Source organism: Podarcis raffonei, chromosome 12 (assembly GCF_027172205.1).
Source record: "Podarcis raffonei isolate rPodRaf1 chromosome 12, rPodRaf1.pri, whole genome shotgun sequence".
NCBI classification, from domain to species: domain Eukaryota; kingdom Metazoa; phylum Chordata; class Lepidosauria; order Squamata; family Lacertidae; genus Podarcis; species Podarcis raffonei.
In genome coordinates this window covers 52,840,522-52,858,520 of record NC_070613.1, presented here as the reverse complement: position 1 = coordinate 52,858,520, position 17,999 = coordinate 52,840,522, and the positions used below count along the sequence as shown (strand labels likewise).

Here is a 17,999-nt window from a genome sequence, read left to right as displayed (position 1 = left end):
AGTAAGCTTATCTAGTTCAGCACCACATGCACAAACACATTTGGGATGTTTAGGTGTGCCCAGGCTAATACCACATTCTGGGTTGAGGCAGGGGTTGAAGAGGGTAATGAATTTTGACAGAACTAAAGAATTGATGACTTGTACATCCAGAGGCATAGGAATGTTACGAAAAAGGAGCAATGCAGCAGCGAGCTCCAGATGGCTGGAAAGCCAAACAGGATGTTGATATTTGGGACCGTGGGAACAAAGGAACAGTCTATTCATTGTACTGAGCACCGGATGTTAGCTCCCCTGGAAGTACAGGGGAGCAGTTTTTTCTCTCTCTGCTGTTGGTGTTAAGAGAGTGCAGACACGTTTCTCTGTACTGCTGGAAAGACAGAAATAAAGGCATGTAAATACATTTCTGTCTGTCTCTCTCCCCTCCCTGGGGATGGCAGGGGAGGAGTGGTGTGTTCTTCTCACGTTAGAGGAGGATCGCCGATTGAGATCTCGCCTGATCTTGCCGGGAGTCGCAGACGGGGAGGTCAACAAGGAACTCAAGCCGGGTGCCTGGAGAGTGGCCAATTCCTCTGATAAGGCTTGATTCCTACAAGGAAGGGGTGTGTGTGGGGGGGTGCAGACTGCCCCAGGTGTCATCCCTGAGGGGGTGACAAAATGGCACACCGCAGGGGGCGGCACTTACCGCGGGGCCTGGCCTGCAGCACACCTGAGCCACGTGTCTCTCCTGGGAGTGACGCGGGGGCTCGGGGCCCTGTGTTGCCCGAAACGGCAGCGTGGGACTTCGGTCCGCCAGGTAGACTCTGTGGGCAGCTCCCCGGGTGCCACCCTGGGCGGATTGCCGCCCTGCCCTCCTGGATGGATCGCCGCCCCCTCGGGCGGATCAGCTCGCTCTGCCCCCACCCCTCCAGGTGCCAGAGCAGCTAGCTACACCCCTGTGTACACTGGTGAACTTTTACATCCCACCAGACTTGTTTGGGTGTCCCACTGTCACACAATGTGTTGGAAGTGGGGAAGGAAATGAACCCGACAGATCCAAGAATTTGATGGCCTGGCATCAGGGAACATCCGAGATGTTTAGGTGGTATCAGCGTCATGAATTTTGATAGAAAGAAAGACAGAAATGTGGTTGTCTGGATATCACCAAAGGTTATACCCATGTTGAAATACAGTGGTGCCTCGCAAGACGAAATTAATTCGTTCCACAAGTTTTTTCTTCTTGCGAGTTTTTCGTCTTGCGAAGCACGGTTTCCCATAGGAATGCATTGAAAATCAATTAATGCGTTCCTATGGAGACCGCTTGCCAGGCTGGCGGTGCGGAGAAGGGCTTTTCTCCCCACCGCAAGCCTTCAGGACAGGTACAGGAACAGAGGGGAAGGCGCGCAGCGCTTCTCCTCTGTTCCCGGGGCTTGCGGTGGGAGGAGGGTTTTTCCTCCCCACCGCCAACATTCAGAACAGCATTCTGAATGTTGGCGGTGGGAAGGAAAACCCTCCTCCCACCGCAAGTCTTCAGGACAGCCATCCGAAGGCTGGCGCGGGGAGAAGGTCTCTCCGCCCCACTGCCAGCCTTCGGAGGAGCCTTCCGAAGGCTGGCGGCGGGAGGAGGTCTCTCCGCCCCACCGCCAGCCTTCGGAGGAGCCTTCCAAAGCCTGGCGGCGGAAGGAGGTCTCTCCGCCCCACCGCCAGCCTTCGGAGCAGCCTTCCGAAGCCTGGCGGTGGGGCGGAGAGACCTCCTCCCGCCGCCAGCCTTTGGAGCAGCCTTCCGAAGCCTGGAGGCGGGAGGAGGTCTCTCCGCCCCACCGCCAGCCTTCGGAGGAGGTCCGAGGACAGTGGGGAAGACGCACTGCGCTTCCCCACTGTCCCGGAGATTTCCCTATGGGCTTTCGTCTTGCGAAGGAAGCCCATAGGGAAATTCGTTTTGCGAAGCGCCTCCAAAACGGAAAACCCGTTTTAGCGGGTTTTCCGTCTTGCGAGGCATTCGTCTTGCGGGGCACCACTGTATGGCAGGATGTTCAGGAACCATCAAGAAAAGATCAGCTGAAGATATCAGAGGGAATAAGGGGAAATGAAGTTCCACCAGATTCAGGAGCCACCTTAGTATTGCTGTTTCGAATTAATGCAGCCCTTATAGCTTGTGCTTCTAGATTCAATCAACAAATGGGCTTTGGAGCTCATTAGTGTGAATAAGAACATATGTTCACTCAGAAGAATATGAAAACTGGATTTAGTTGTTATCCTGAGCAGGGAGGCATGCGCTAGGCTTTCCAATTTTCACTAGGGACCACTTTGCTGCTTTCTGTATCTTGGGTTGCCAAATGTTGGGCTTGCCTGCTAACAGTAAGACTTTGGCAGTTGGCAGGCCTATCATGTATTCCTGCAGTCCAGCTGGATTCAGCCCAGATCCCTTTTCTTCTCTCTTTTCCTCATGAGTGGATGCAAGAGATCAATGAGTGGAGACTATTGAGAACCAGACTTAATGGAATAAGCTAGGTGGGAATGCCATATTTGGCACAGCACATGGTGTCTGCTTTTTGCAATCTTGCACCACAGATATAAGGAGCCAGTTCCATAGTGAATCATCATCCCCAGTGGAAGCTTATTACTATAGTGAGGGACACAATTCCATCACAAGGATATTCTGTATTCTTCCCATATTCCCATTATATTGCGGCCCAAACAGGTGTCCATGCACCTTACATACAGTATGTGTGCTTAGTAGTTGTTCAGTGCACTTCCACCGCTGAAAGAGTAAGGAAATATGTGTTGTAATGTTGATGTATTACATGCTGTTTATGAGATATATGGTAGCTGTAATTTTTGTGTGTGTGAAGAAATATTTTCTACTGCAGAATAACAGTGACATACTTTTTAAAAAGCGGGCTTTAAAATAATATCGTGACACAGCCATTTCATACTGCTTCAAAACACTCAGGACATGGTGGTGAGAAAGTTGCTTTTCAAACATTTTGAGGGATTTTGTGACAAAGTGCAGCCTGGGAATTTGCCAGACATCGTACTCCTGCAATGTAGAGATAAAGGGTTGCATCCACTTTTGGGCCTGAGTTGGTCATTATTTCCATAGGAGTTTTTCTGTTGGATACCATTCATTCATTTTTCTGTTGGATACTTTTTGGTGCATGCTAGAATTCCCAGACATGCTTACGCATGTTTTGCCTTAGCGCTAAACGCCTTGTTTATCACGGTCCCTTGTAACACTAAAAGAAACATGTGTTTATAAAACTCTCTGGAAGTAAATTCAGGAAGCAGATATAAGGAAAAGGACATGCCAACACCTAGGCCTTTGCAGGCTTTCAATCGCTAGTGAGCCTGAACTTTTGCTTAACCACAGTGCGTTTGCGCCCATTTGCCAGACCAAGCTGAAACACAGTAAAGACTTGTTTCGGTCATTTGAAAGAACTGCAGGCATGAAAATCTATGATTTATTCTGAGCGGCTTCACTCATGCTTTAAAAGCATTGATCACACAAAAGAGGCAATGTCAGCCAACTCTCTTTCACTGAAGGCATGTGGCCACTTCCAGCACCTCTACCAGATAAGTCATAAATAACAAACGGCAGACAAGGGCAACAACATTTTTTGTGTATGTGAAGCACACGGTTCTATTCCGAAAGCCCTCTTCTTCTTTTGCCAGATGATGGATGGACTGTGTGCCACATCTAATCTTGTATGATGGATGCTAGTCGTGCAGTGTTAGAGCTATTCATTCTGCCTGAATTGTATATGGATGTTGAACACTGCAGAACAAATGTGCAGGGCTATGTTTAGCGAATTGAATCAAAGGCACAAAATACAAATGTGAGGGTCTCTATTATTCCTTCACTTCGCCCATGCTACATATCATGCATTTTAAGATCCAGTGTATTCATTCTTAAGCAAAATCAATAAAGGGCAGGATCCATAGAGCTGTGGGGAGAAATTTCATGTCCCTGAAGTCACTTTTTCATGCCCCCACATCTGCTTCTGAAAGCTAGGAGACAATGCAAAATTGCGCCCAATGAAGTGAAAAGCGTTCCAGTTAGAAAAGCAAATTTCTTGCACAATTATCTGGCAAACCTGGAGAGGCATCCTTTTATAACTAGTCTTTACAACTAGTTAACTCTATACATGTTGAACAGAATTCTCTGTATTAAATAAACTCTGCTAGAGATTGCATTCTCCTGGAATGCTGTGTTGAAACTACGATGTTCAAAATCTTCCTGTCCCTCCTTTTAGAATTTCAACACTGTTTGATGATACAAAACATCCTTCATGCCTGCACTTTCTGTTAAAAAGCCATATTGGGAGAATGGAAATGCTTTTATGAAAGGCAGCCCTCTACCAGGGAGCTAGGAAAGCAGGTTATATAAGATGGTAGATGGTAGAATCCAAACTGTTCATTTTGTCTTCTTTGGTAGCCTAGATAACAACACCCTGGTGGAATCTACACGCATGTAAAAAAACACTGTGAAAATGCTTTTTTAAAAAACGTTTTGAAAAAATATATAGAATTTGCCATAACTCACTGTTGCCATCTAGTGTCAGATTTGTATAATGCACTTTACAAAACATTTTATTTGCAGCTGTATAGCTGAGTCCCCTTTTATGGCTTGTAACCATCATATACTCACAGCCCTCATATGCTGTTAATAGGATGGTGCAAGAAAGTTAAGGATTTGGGGATATTAATCTGAACTCCTTTGGAATTCCAGATGTGGATTTCTGCTAATCAAATTCTTGTTTTCTTCTCTTAGGTTACGATCTTTGGTGAAGCAGCTAGAGAGAGGAGAGGCTTCCGTTGTTGACTTGAAAAAGAACTTGGAATATGCTGCTACAGTGCTTGAATCTGTGTACATTGATGAAACCAGGTGAGACGATTGTTTCAGTGTAGTAATGCTTTATTCTCATCATTTATTTTTTAAGTAAACAAGCTTAATAGCTCATCCTATTTCTTGGGATTAGTGTGAGTCACACAAAGATTCACAAAATGTTTAGGGGTGTGCGTACCCCTGAGCTCCCCCAGAAAAAAAGCACTGTGAATAACCCTGCAAAGATCTTCATTGCTCTCACACTCCAGAAGTGAGGTACTTTACAATCTGGGGGTACTGCGGTTGTGCATAGAAATAACTAAATGTCAATATTTTTCTACATTAAATTCACCTGAAAGAAAACAACCACCAACCAACAAACCAGCAGATTTAATTAGGGGCTGGGCATGTGTAACACCTTGTAAACAGGAGAAATGTTGCAAGAAAAATGCTGTTTCTGTGGAAATCTTTATTTAACGTATCTCCCCCGTATCTCTCCCAATAGGCGTCTGTTGGATACGGAAGATGAACTCAGCGATATCCAGTCAGATGCTGTGCCCTCGGAAGTACGGGATTGGCTGGCTTCTACTTTCACACGGCAAATGGGGATGATGCTGAAAAGGAGCGAGGAAAAGCCACGATTCCGAAGTATTGTGCATGCAGTTCAGGCTGGGATATTTGTGGAGAGGTAATGGATGATGCAACTGCTCTGCACCAAAGAATAGTCAGATGTTGCAGTTTATAGATATGGGAGCTTTGTAGGTAAACGTGAGCGACCAGTGAAGGCCCAATAGTTCTGAAGAATTGGCCAGGATCATGACTTCACTTTCTCCATCTCTAAATCCAGATATGAGAGCCCTCTGTCTCCGAGGGCCTTCTGAGCACAATAATTCAGAAATGGCTAGCACTTACGATATCGTAACAACCCTGAATCATTTCAGTTCACCAGTTTTAGCGTTTGCATCACTTTGAGATGGATTGCATCTTGGGCTAATGATGTCTGAGCGGAAACAGGATCCTTTTGGTCACCAGGCAAGGTTGCTATTTTGATAACACAGAATGGTGCATTTTGCAATTATATTTGGCGGGAAGGCTGTGGCAGTGTTTTGCATTGAAGCATTAATTGTAAAGAGAACTTTGTCTAACCTTGCCATTGAAATAACAACACACATTTACTTTGAAATAAGTCAAAGAGGTGCCAGTGCTTCCAAGTAGACCAGTATAAAGTAAGCAGCACATAAGCGGCACACAAAACACTAAAAAATTTTCTACATTCTAAATCTTAAATTAATAATCCAAAAATTGAGAGAGCTACTACAAGATCTACTACAGAAGCCACAAACAGAAAACTCATCCAAATTGTGTCCAAAAGGAAGATTCAGTCTGTTTGTGGCTTCTGTAGTAGATCTTGTACATAGTTCTCTCAATTTTTGGATTATTAATATAAGATTTAGAACGTAGAATGTTTTTTTAGTGTTTTGAGTGCCGCTTATGTGCTGCTTACTTTATACTGGTCTACTACGAGAATTGGCAGCATAGGTTCATTTCTTCAGTGCTTCCAAGTAAGCATACCAGATCATCCTGATCCAGTGATCCTCTTCCACGTGTGGTTGGGATCTTTTACATTACAATAAAGGAAACTTGTGCGGATTGTGCTGCTGGTGGTTTTGCAGATTCAAACCGATGTGTGCAAGGCATGAAATGGTGGCAGTGGTGAGGCAGTACAGGAAGCCTATATTCTGGCTGTAAACATTTTAAGTAAATGCATACCTTCATCAAAGCACAACATATGGCAGCAGTTCTGCAGAAAGCTCTTTTGCGTGACACTATCTCTGGCTCTGAATGGAACATTTTGGCATAGAAATTAATGCCAGTGGGAATAAAGGAAGAAAGGCAATTTGTTTGGCTTGGCTAAAAACGATGTATTCTGAAGAGAACTCTGTCATGTGTGTAATTAATTTGTTTTATCTTGACAGAATGTACAGACGGACATCCAATATGGTTGGACTTAGCTACCCACCAGCTGTCATTGGAGTGCTAAAGGTAATGCCAGTGGTGGTTCTCTCTTACAAAACACTGAAATGACACGGGGATTTCATGTAGAGGTCTGTGCATGCTCTACCTTTCATTGTGTCTTGAAAATGATTTAGCTTACATCATACAAGGAGACAAAATGCATCAGAGAAAAACAGTCCAGAGGTTACCTGGTGATCTTCGGCTCATTTCTGTTGTTAAAATATCACCACTAGAGTAAGGTGTGATATCTTCTGTATGTAAACAGGAAGTAGAAAATGAAGTCTTGAACAATACCCTAAGAATAAAGGTAAAGGTAAAGGGACCCCTGACCATTAGATCCAGTCGTGGCCGACTCTGGGGTTGCGCACTCATCCCGCTTTATTGGCCGAGGGAGCCGGCGTACAGCTTCCGGGTCATGTGGCCAGCATGACTAAGCCGCTTCTGGCGAGCCAGAGCAGCACACGGAAACGCCGTTCACCTTCCCGCCGGAGCGGTACCTATTTATCTACTTGCACTTTGACGTGCTTTTGAACTGCTAGGTTGGCAGGAGCAGGGACCGAGCAACCGGAGCTCACCCCGTTGCGGGGATTCAAACCGCCGACCTTCTGATCGGCAAGTCCTAGGCTCTGTGGTTCTGCCTTTAAACATCCCACTGTATTAAACATCCCCTCCAAATGCATGTTGGGAAGAAGGACCCAAGGCCAGCCTTTTGCCTGATAGGATTCTTTCTGCCTCCCACCCCTCAGTTCTTTTTTAATATTATTGGATGTCCATTAGTATTCTATTCTACACTTGCAGTTTGAAGCACCTGACCTGCTATTTATTTAGAGCACCTCACATGGGAGCTTAGCTGTAAAGTGTTTGGTTCAATCCTCAGCACCTCAGGCTGGCAAAAGGGATTTCTCCACAAAACCCCAGAGAGCTGAGATTGCACTGGTACAGTGGTTGGTACAACTTTTCCTACTTCGTTTGGACCAGGCTAATAAAACTCAGCACAGAGGAAATTTTTGTTGGATTTTTGTTTATTCCACAGCAAGAGCCTACCTAAACAAAAGTCAGTAAACACCAATCCTATAGCATGCCAATAGTGCAATGTCAAAGGTAAAGGTAAAGGTACCCCTGCCCGTACGGGCCAGTCTTGCCAGACTCTAGGGTTGTGCGCTCATCTCACTCTATAGGCCGGGACCCAGCGCTGTCCGCAGACACTTCCGGGTCATGTGGCCAGCGTGATAAGCTGCAACTGGCGAGCCAGCGCAGCACACGGAACGCCGTTTACCTTCCCGCTGGTAAGCGGTCCCTATTTATCTACTTGCACCCGGGGGTGCTTTCGAACTGCTAGGTTGGCAGGCGCTGGGACCGAACGACGGGAGCGCACCCCACTGCGGGGATTCGAACCGCCGACCATGTGATCGGCAAGTCCTAGGCACTGAGGCTTTACCCACAGCGCCACCCGCGTCCCTAGTAGTGCAATGTTAACACATAACTAAAACATCCATCCCCAAAGGTCCCCTTGTTACTCATTGAAGGGAAAAAGTTTTGTTTTTTAAAAAGGACCATGCATTTTGTGACTACATATGAGTTTCTGGAAATCAGTACTGGATAACAGTAGCCTTGCAAAAGTGTGGCGTAAATCTGAACTAAGCAATGGTAAGCAGTCATTTAAGTTTCTCAGTGTCCCATATGGGGCACTGTGGGGAGTTTAAATGGCTACAAGCCACTTCCCCCGTTGATGTAGGAGAAAGCCCAGCAGAGGCTCAGCAAATAGGAAGCGCTGCTGGTCTCCTTCCACCCCTAGGGAGGAAATGCTGGCGTCTGCCCTTTGGGGTCTCCTGGGCTCTGCACACACCTGACATGATTCAGAGCAGGTTCCTTTCTCCCCACAAAGGTCTTTAACCACCAGGTGAGGTTGATTTGATTCCCCGCCTTGTTCCCGATTTAGATCTTAGCTCATCCCTTCTTCTCCAGCAGCGGCGTCCCTGGCATGCTGACGTCACTCTTGCACGTATTGGGGCATGGTGACGTCCCGAGGACACGCCCTGCCGCATGCCCACACTTTTAGTTTAGAGGTCCTGGGCCCTATGGAAGTCAGGCCATCCTCCACCAGGGCCAGGGCCTTCTCAGTGATGGCTCCGACCTGGTGGAATGCTCTGTCCCATGAGACCAGGGCCCTGCAGGATGTAACTTCCTTCCGCAGGGCCTGTAACACAGAGCTATTCTGCCTGGCTTTCAATTTGAACTTAGCCTGATCTTTTATTCCCCTTCCTTGCCTCCCCCTCCCCTTTTTACGAAGATTATCTGCTCTGGGATTCCACAGCTAATTCTCCCTGGTCTCCTCGCTGGCCCAAGTGGGACTAATTTGGCCAGCTAGCCCTGGTGATCATCTAACGCTTATTGGATGGACTTCCCCCCTAAATTGATTTTTGAATTCCGAATTTATTGTTATTCACGTTTTATATGGTATTTTATGCTGTTTTTTGTTGCATCAGTTAAATGTTTTAAATTTGTTGTTAGCCGCCCTGAGTCCGGTTTTTGAACCAGGAAGGGTGGGATTATTATTATTATTATTATTATTATTATTATTATTATTTTGTGGCTGCCCGGCCCCGTCATTTAAAATAATGTGGGAGCCAGGGCACCCACAGCCCCGGGGAGTTGGCGCTTATGTTTCCCTGCAACGGTGGTTTGCCTCAGGTGCCAAAATGTCTTGGGCCATCCCTGAACTTTTGAAATGAATCTACTTGGTAGATTGTTGTCTGTCTAAGTGTTCTGTGAGATGCCAGGCAGGAAGCCTGTTGTGCATCAGATTTGAATGTGGATTAGGGAGGGTTCTAATTGATCATTTTATTTGGTGGGCTGCCCTACTTCCCAGTGTTTTGTTGTTGTTGTTTAGTCGTTTAGTCGTGTCCGACTCTTCGTGACCCCATGGACCAGAGCACGCCAGGCACCTCTGTCCTCCACTACCTCCCGCAGTTTGGTCAAAACTTCCCAGTGTTAGCATCACCTAGAGTCAAAAGGTGTATTTCAGCTCCATACAATATCTTTTCTTTTCTGCCACTATTTGCCTCTTCTGCAATGGAATGAAAGTGATTTGCAAGTTGGCAGAAGCGGCACAGGGAAATTTCAGAGCACACTGAATAATAATAATAATAATAATAATAATAATAATAATAATAATAATATATTATTTATACCCTGCCCATCTGGCTGGGTTTCCCCAGCCACTCTGGGCGGCTTCCAACCGAATATTAAAAACAATACAGCGTCAGACATTAAAAATTTCCCTAAACAGGACTGCCTTCAGTTGTCTTTTAAAAGTAAAATAGTTGTTTATTGCCTTGAGATCTGCTGGGAGGGCGTTCCACAGGGCGGGTGCCACTACTGAGAAGGCCCTCTGCCTGGTTCCCTGTAACCTCACTTCTCGTAGCGAGGGAACCGCCAGAAGGCCCTCGGTGCTGGACCTCAGTGTCCGGGCTGGATGATGGGGATGGAGACGCTCCTTCAGGTATACAGGACCGAGGCCGTTTAGGGCGTTAAAGGTCAGCGGCAACACTGAAGCAGGACAGTCCCATTTTTAAAATGTTATCTTCACATCAGGCAATTGATGCAACGTCAGCGTATGTCGTTCCCACTGTGCTGCTTTTCTGGTTGCTTGAGGAAATGTCACTTAGTCTGAAAACACATCGGGGGAAATTACAGCCCAACTGCGTGTAGGATATTCATGCTATAATCAAATGCATAATGTATGAGTTGTGTCGATGGAAATTGCCTTGTAAGTCTGATTTGCAGCACACTTGGGCGTCTCTTTTTCCTGCCACCGTTCATTACATTTGTACAGTAGAAGTTACATTGATTAAAAATGGCAATAAAAAATTGCTTGGCAGTGGCCTACTTAGGTGGACGGGTAATAATATATATCAAATGGCCCTAAGTACCATTAACTTCTGGCGCACAATTAACAACATAACAGTGAAGGGACTGAGAATTGTGTTTTCGATAAAGTAATTTTAAACCATTCCACGTGGCAGCCACCACTGCATAGGAGACAATTTGCGTGCACTTACAGTCACCAGACATTTTCTTGACATTATAATGAAAATAAGAAAAGAAAAATGCACTGAAAGAGCTTTCCCTGCCCCCAAAATTATAGATGCACACAGTGCTTAGTACATGTGGTTGCCTATACAGTAAGCTATTTGTGCAGATTGAATGATTTTCTCTCTGTCACTGCATTCCTTTCTTTTTGGAAGCATAGGGCGGCTTGGAGGAAACTGCCTAATCAAAGTGGTGCAATTTTCATTTCAAATGCTTGCCTCACTATGTGGTAGCATCTTCCACTGGGGGCAAATCCTGCATAACAAATCAGCATTGTGACTACACAGTACATCTAGTATACATTGGCTGTCTTCTCTATTGCTGGGTTGTGTTTGAGCTTAAAAAAAACAAAACACCTAGCCAAGTGGCAATGATAGGAATGGAACCTCAAGACTTGAGATCACGGGGAGGGTAACCTTTTTATAAACGTGAACTTTTGCCAAAATGCAGAGATGGGCACGCTACCCTGGTCTCTGTTTGGTGTGACTCAGAAATCACTTGACTTGTGTGTGAGTTTGAAAACAACAGCAACCAGAAACAAGTTGGCTCATTTCCTGAGTCAATCCAAAAGGGTTGGGAAGTGTGCACCTTGGCTCCCAGTATTCAATGCATTCTTCCCAATGATGTTTTTCTTCCCTGCTTCTCCTATTTCTTTCTGGTGCACTCTGCAGTGTGTCAAGAGTAAAAGAGCAGTAGTGCTTGGGAACTGAAAGTTTCTCAAGGGCAATATCATTTGAGAAGACTTCAGTTCCTAAGCAGTCCTATGCCTTTTGTCCAGATACAAAGGTACCTCGGGTTAAGTACTTAATTCGTTCCGGAGGTCCGTTCTTAACCTGTAACTGTTTTTAACCTGAAGCAGCACTTTAGCTAATGGGGCCTCCTGCTGGCGCTGTGCCGCTGCTGCACGATTTCTGTTCTCATCCTGAAGCAAAGTTCTTAACCTGAAGCACTATTTCTGGGTTAGCGGAGTCTGTAACCTGAAGCGTATGTAACCTGAAGCATACGTAACTCGAGGTACCTCTGTACACTGTGAAACATGCCAGAATGATGGAGAGGAAGGAGAAAACCTTTCCTCCTCTTGCCCTCTGCTTCAGTTACTACAGCATCTCCCAGGTGGAATCTACACACATTTAAAGAAATGCTGTGAAAATGCTTTTAAAAAAACGTTTTGAAAAATATGTTGAATTTGCCTTGGTTCACTGTTGCCATCTGGTGCCACATTTGTATATTGCACTTTACAACACACTTAAAACGTTTTATTTGCAGCTACAGAAAGGTAGCCGTGTTGGTCTGCCATAGTCAAAACAAAAAAAAAATTTCCTTCCAGTAGCACCTTAAAGACCAACTAAGTTAGTTCTTGGTATGAGCTTTCGTGTGCATGCACACTTCTTCAGATACACCTTCTCACTATATAGAGGGATCTGGCAACTTCTGTTTCAAGTGTATCTGAAGAAGTGTGCATGCACACGAAAGCTCATACCAAGAACTAACTTAGTTGGTCTTTAAGGTGCTACTGGAAGGAAAAAATTTTTTTATTTGCAGCTGTATAGCTGAGTCCCCACTCTCTACTTGCAGTTAAGAAAAGAGGAGAGTGGAGAAGATGCACTGGGGGCAGGTGGAGATAGGGGTGCGCTGCAGTTGAGAACCCTTTCCCAGCACGGGAATAAACCAAAACAGCCATCAATGAAGGTCAGGGGTTCATAGGGGCAGATTCCTCTTTTGAGAGGTCCTTTTAAGAAGTTCATTTCCAAGATAGTCTTGAACAAATTACTTCTACACCTCTTGGGGAAAGGTTTCATTTAGTAGTCTGTTATCATGAGAAATTGTGGAGTGAACATATAGAGCAATGCACCGCAGCAAAAATAAAATAAAATCATAAGCACAATCTATTCATCACTATTTAATTCTTCAATTTTGCTCTCTCTCTCTCTCTCTCTCTTTGATGTGTATGATTTTGAAGGCACATGATACTTGCTGCAGCCCAGTAGGTCTGAATCTGAGTGCTTGGATGAGAGACTAGCTAGCACCTATGCACACCACTTTTTCTTCCATTATACAAGAAAGACAGTAAATGAAAGAATGAAAGAATGAATGAAAAAGAATGAAAGAATGAAGTTCTCTCTAAGCAGTAAATGCTCCAACCAAAATAGATGGCTCTCTGATGTTTCTCGAATTTAGAGCTAGATTCTGCATTCTTTAGCTTGGTTGCTTGTAGCTGCCACAGGATTTAATTTGACTGGTTAGAATTAAAAAGGTAAAGGTAAAGGACCCCTGACAGTTAAGTCCAGTCGCAGACGACTCTGGGGTTGCGGCACTCATCTCGCTTTACAGACCGAGGGAGCCGGCATTTGTCCGCAGACAGTTTTTCTGGGTCATGTGGTCAGCATGACTAAGCCACTTCTGGCAAAACCACAGCAGTGCACAGAAACGCCATTTACCTTCCTGCTGGAGCGGTACCTATTTATCTGCTTGCACTTTTTGGCGTGCTTTCGAACTGCTAGGTTGGCAGGAGCTGGGACCGAGCAACAGGAGCTCACCCCATTGCGGGGATTCGAACTGCCAACCTTCTGATCATCAAGCCCAAGAGGCTCAGTGGTTTAGACCATAGCGCCACCCACGTCCTCTGGTTAAAATTGCTAGCATCTTAATATGCCAAACAGATTCAACTCAAAAATTTACTGACTACCTTACATCATCAAAGCGTGTATAGGCTTTGTATTTAACAGTCGTTGCTTTCCTTTCTGTCACTGATGAAGAAAACACACACTAATGCTGCCTTTTCTCTCACAGAACGTAGACAAGTGGTCCTTCGACGTATTTGCACTAAACGACGCTAGTGGGGACCATGCACTGAAATTCATTTTCTACGAATTGCTCACACGTTATGATTTGATCAGCCGCTTCAAGGTCAGTAATCCTGCAGTGCCCTTCCTCTCTGTTCTCTTGTAATTTACTCAAAGAAGAAATATCACTAACCTTGTAATTCTGTTTTATCTGTGCTATTGGCCATGAACATGTGGTTGTTAAACCGTGACTGTTGCATACTTGTCGCCTGATTTAACTAGGATGTTATTACTACTGCGATGAACAAGACCAAGTAAGAATCAGTCAATATGGCATCATATTGAAATGGGGTACATTTACCCACTTCACTGAAGGAAGGGTTCCGTGCTGTATTCAGTAGCACTCCTGTCACAAAAGTTTTTGATGCCTATTATGTACTGAGTTGAATACGATCCAAAAGGCAGCCGTCTGATTGGTCCACAGGAGCCACCCAATTCAGCTCCAGGTGGAAGGGAATCCACAACCTGATTGGCCTACAGGAGAATTCCGGAATTAGCCAATCATGTGGGGGTCCATTGTGTAAATAATGTATATAAGACAGACGTTCTGGGGGAACTTCCATTCCTCCTCACCACTACGAGCTGAATAAAGAGCATGAAATCCACTCTTGACTCTGAGTAGATTTCAATGTCAGTCACACTAACCTTCCTGGCTTTATGGCATCATCGTCTTCCAAAGCAACTACCCTGTTCCAAACTTAAAAATGGAAAGTGTAATGCTGGTGGTCAACAAAAGACGTTTAAAGACTGTCTCAAGGTAAATCTTAAAAAATGTATTATAAACACTCACAACTGGGAAACACTGCCCTGCAAGTGCTCCAGTTGGAGAACAGCCTTTACCAAAGATATCATGGGCTTTGAAGACACTCAAACTCAGGACGCAAGGGAGAAACGTGCTAAGAGGAAGGCACACTTGGCAAAGCCACACCGTGATCAACTCCTGCCCGGAAACCAATGTTCCCGCTGTGTGGGGACGTGTGGATCCAGAATTGGCCTCCACAGTCACCTACAGACTCATTGTTATTTGGTGAGGTGGAGTCTGTATGAAAGTATATCAAGATCAAAATATATATGAGAAGTCCTGTGATCCACACATGGATTTGGAAGTGGCACAGTCCTGTAGGATGACATGACTTCTGAATACTTGAACTGGCTTTGGGTGATCTACCCAAGGCCACACTGAGATGTATTTTGAGTCTCAGCTTATAACCCATACTCAGTCTTCTGTATTACACTGATTCCCATTGCTTTAAAAGAAGCTAACCAAGCTTAATTCTTGGATATAGACTGAAAGCAATTAATGTCCACCTTAGTAAAACCAGCAACCCCCCTTCCCACTGGGATATGTATAGTTTAAAAAGTATTTAGGCAATACTATGCCCAATAAAGTCATACTCCGAGAAGACTACTGAAGAAACTAAATTGAATAGGTCTACACTGAGTAGGACGACTTCTTCTTCTTTGGCGATCCCTCATAGCCGAATAGGATTGTCTTCCATGAACACAGTCTTAACAGTGAGTCTGTAAGTGACTGTGGGGGCCAATTCTGGAGCCACACGGCCTTCCACAGTGGGGACATAGGTTTCCGGGCGGGAATTAATCATGGTGAGGGTTTGCCAAACGTGCCTTCCTCTTAGCACATTTCTCCCTTTCGACCTGAGTTCAAGCGTCTTTAGAGTCCATGACACCTTCGGTAAAGTCTGTTCTCCAATTGGAGCGCTCACAGGCCAGTGTTTCCCAGTTGTCGGTGTTTATACTACATTTTTTTAGATTTGCCTTGAGACAGTCTTTAAACCTCTTGTTGACCACCAGCATTACCTTTTCCATTTTTAAGTTCAGAATAGAGTAGTTGCTTTGGAAGACGATCATCAGGCATCCAAACAACATGACTAGTCCAACGAAGTTGATGTTGAAGAATTGTTTCTTTGTCACTGGTGATCTTTGCTTCTTCCAGTACACTGGCATTTGTTCACCTGTTTTCCCAAGTGATGTGTAAAAATTTTTGGAGACACCATTGATGGAATCTTTCAAGGAGTTGGAGATGGCGTTTATAAGTGGTCCATGTTTCACAAGCTCTATAACCCTTTGTGTTCCAGTAAATTTCCAAAACAAAGAGGCGATAGAAAACCAAAGGAGAATGCAGTTAATATTGCATGCTAGTGGTGAATCACACACATTTTGGACATTAAGGGCAAATGATAAGTACATATGCCATTAACTTTGGTTGATATTTATAACAGAGCGAGACAATTTGAAGCACCATCCATGTATAAAAAGTTTTCTGAAGTCTTTCCATTTGATTTTTTTTTTTAATTGAGAAAGAAACCATATTTGGATGCTAAGATCTTGATGCTTAAAATTTCAACAATCTTTGCCAAATGTACTTCCCTTCCTGTGTTTTTGTTTAGATTCCAATATCTGCTCTTGTCTCCTTTGTGGAAGCCCTGGAAGTTGGGTACAGCAAGCATAAAAATCCATATCACAACCTAATGCATGCCGCAGATGTCACACAGACTGTTCATTACCTCCTTTTTAAGACAGGTGTAGCGGTAAGTAAATCAATCCCCTTTCTTAGGAGACCCAAACAATGTTGTGCATTTTGGGTAGATTTCCTGCATGACCCACTGAGGAAACCCAGCCAGATGGGCAGGGTATAAATAATAAATTATTATTGTTGTTATTATTCATGGCTTGTTTGTGGGATTTAAATTACAACAAACCTCAAGATTTACGAGCACCAAAGCGGGTCTCTGGTTTAGACCCTTTGGATTAGAGTCTGTTGCTCAGATATGTGTTTGGGATTCTAAGTTTCTCCTTCTCCAATGCTTAGAGAATGTAGTTCCCCTTTGGACTGTGGGATTTTGAAACTGGCCAAAAGGTCAGGCAAAAGGAGATTATAAACAGTGGCAGCTGTTTTGGGCAATGGTCCCACAAGTGCAAATTATGTGCATGCCACAGAATATATAATGCCTCAGAGCTTCAGTACGGTTTTAGCCAGTGGCCATAATGTAAATATTGCTATCTTTTTTTCTACTAACTTGGCAAATGCACCCTAAATCCATGAGTTGATCTACTCCTTTGGTATTCAGAACAAAAAAACTTAACTGCATGGCAAAATGGCACAAAATTACGACACAGAAAGAAGAATAAAGTGAAAACAAATACAAAATAATAGTAACAGCCATTCTGAGATAATTATTGTGTTTCGTGAAACTGTATTTTTGCAGATAAAATCGCTCAGATTCAGAAGGAGGTAGACTCCACCGTGGGAGCAGGGCCAGGGCGGGAGAGTGCTAGAGTTCTGTCTGGTCCTGTTACATGGGATCAATTCCAATCTGTTACCTCCGAGGATGTGGACAGGCTGCTTGGACAAGTGAAACCGACCACCTGTCTCCTTGATCCTTGCCCATCCTGGCTGATAAAAGCAAGCCGGGAAGGGCTGGGCGATGGGCTCTGCGGGGTGGTGAATGCTTCCCTCTGTGAGGGAGCCTTCCCAGACCCGCTGAAAGAGGCGGTCATTAAACCGCTTCTTAAAAAAACATCTTTAGACCCAGCCAATTTGGCCAACTATCGCCCAGTCTCAAATCTGCCATTCTTGGGCAAGGTGATTGAGCGGGTGGTTGCTGAACAACTCCAAGCACGCCTGGAGGAAACGGACCATTTGGATCCCTTCCAATCAGGATTCAGGCCTCACCATGGGACTGAAACTGCCTTGGTCGCGCTGGTTGATGATCTCCGGCGGGCTAGGGACAAAGGTGAGAGCTGTTTCCTAGTTCTGCTGGATCTCTCAGCGGCCTTTGACACCATCGACCATAACATCCTTCTGGACCGTCTAGAGGGGCTGGGAGCTGGGGGCACTGTCATACAGTGGTTCCGCTCCTTCCTCCTGGGCCGTGTCCAGAAAGTGGTGGTGGGGGATGAGTGTTCAGACCCCTGGGCTCTCACTTGTGGGGTGCCTCAGGGTTCTGTCCTCTCCCCCATGCTTTTTAATATCTATATGAAGCCGCTGGGAGAGATCATCAGGGGGTTTGGACTGGGTGTTCATCAGTATGCAGATGACACCCAGCTCTACCTCTCCTTTAAATCAGAACCAGTGAAGGCAGTGAAGGTCCTGTGTGAGTGCCTGGAGGCGGTTGGAGGATGGATGGCGGCTAACAGATTGAGGTTGAATCCTGACAAGACAGAAGTACTGTTTTTGGGGGACAGGGAGCGGGTTGGTGTGGGGGATTCCCTGGTCTTGAATGGGG

General features: G+C 45.0%; 1 protein-coding gene across 4 annotated transcripts in view; it reads left to right on the top strand.

Moving 5' to 3' along the window:
• The window catches only part of PDE1C (phosphodiesterase 1C), a 286,306-nt gene that overhangs the window by 204,797 nt on the left and 63,510 nt on the right, over window positions 1-17,999 (top strand). For all 4 annotated transcript variants that reach the window (XM_053359755.1, XM_053359751.1, XM_053359754.1 and 1 more), the window contains 5 exons: window positions 4,748-4,861; window positions 5,307-5,489; window positions 6,778-6,844; window positions 13,700-13,816; window positions 16,161-16,301. In XM_053359755.1, the coding sequence (XP_053215730.1) occupies window positions 4,748-4,861; window positions 5,307-5,489; window positions 6,778-6,844; window positions 13,700-13,816; window positions 16,161-16,301 (622 nt within the window). The remainder of the gene's footprint in view (window positions 1-4,747; window positions 4,862-5,306; window positions 5,490-6,777; window positions 6,845-13,699; window positions 13,817-16,160; window positions 16,302-17,999) is intronic.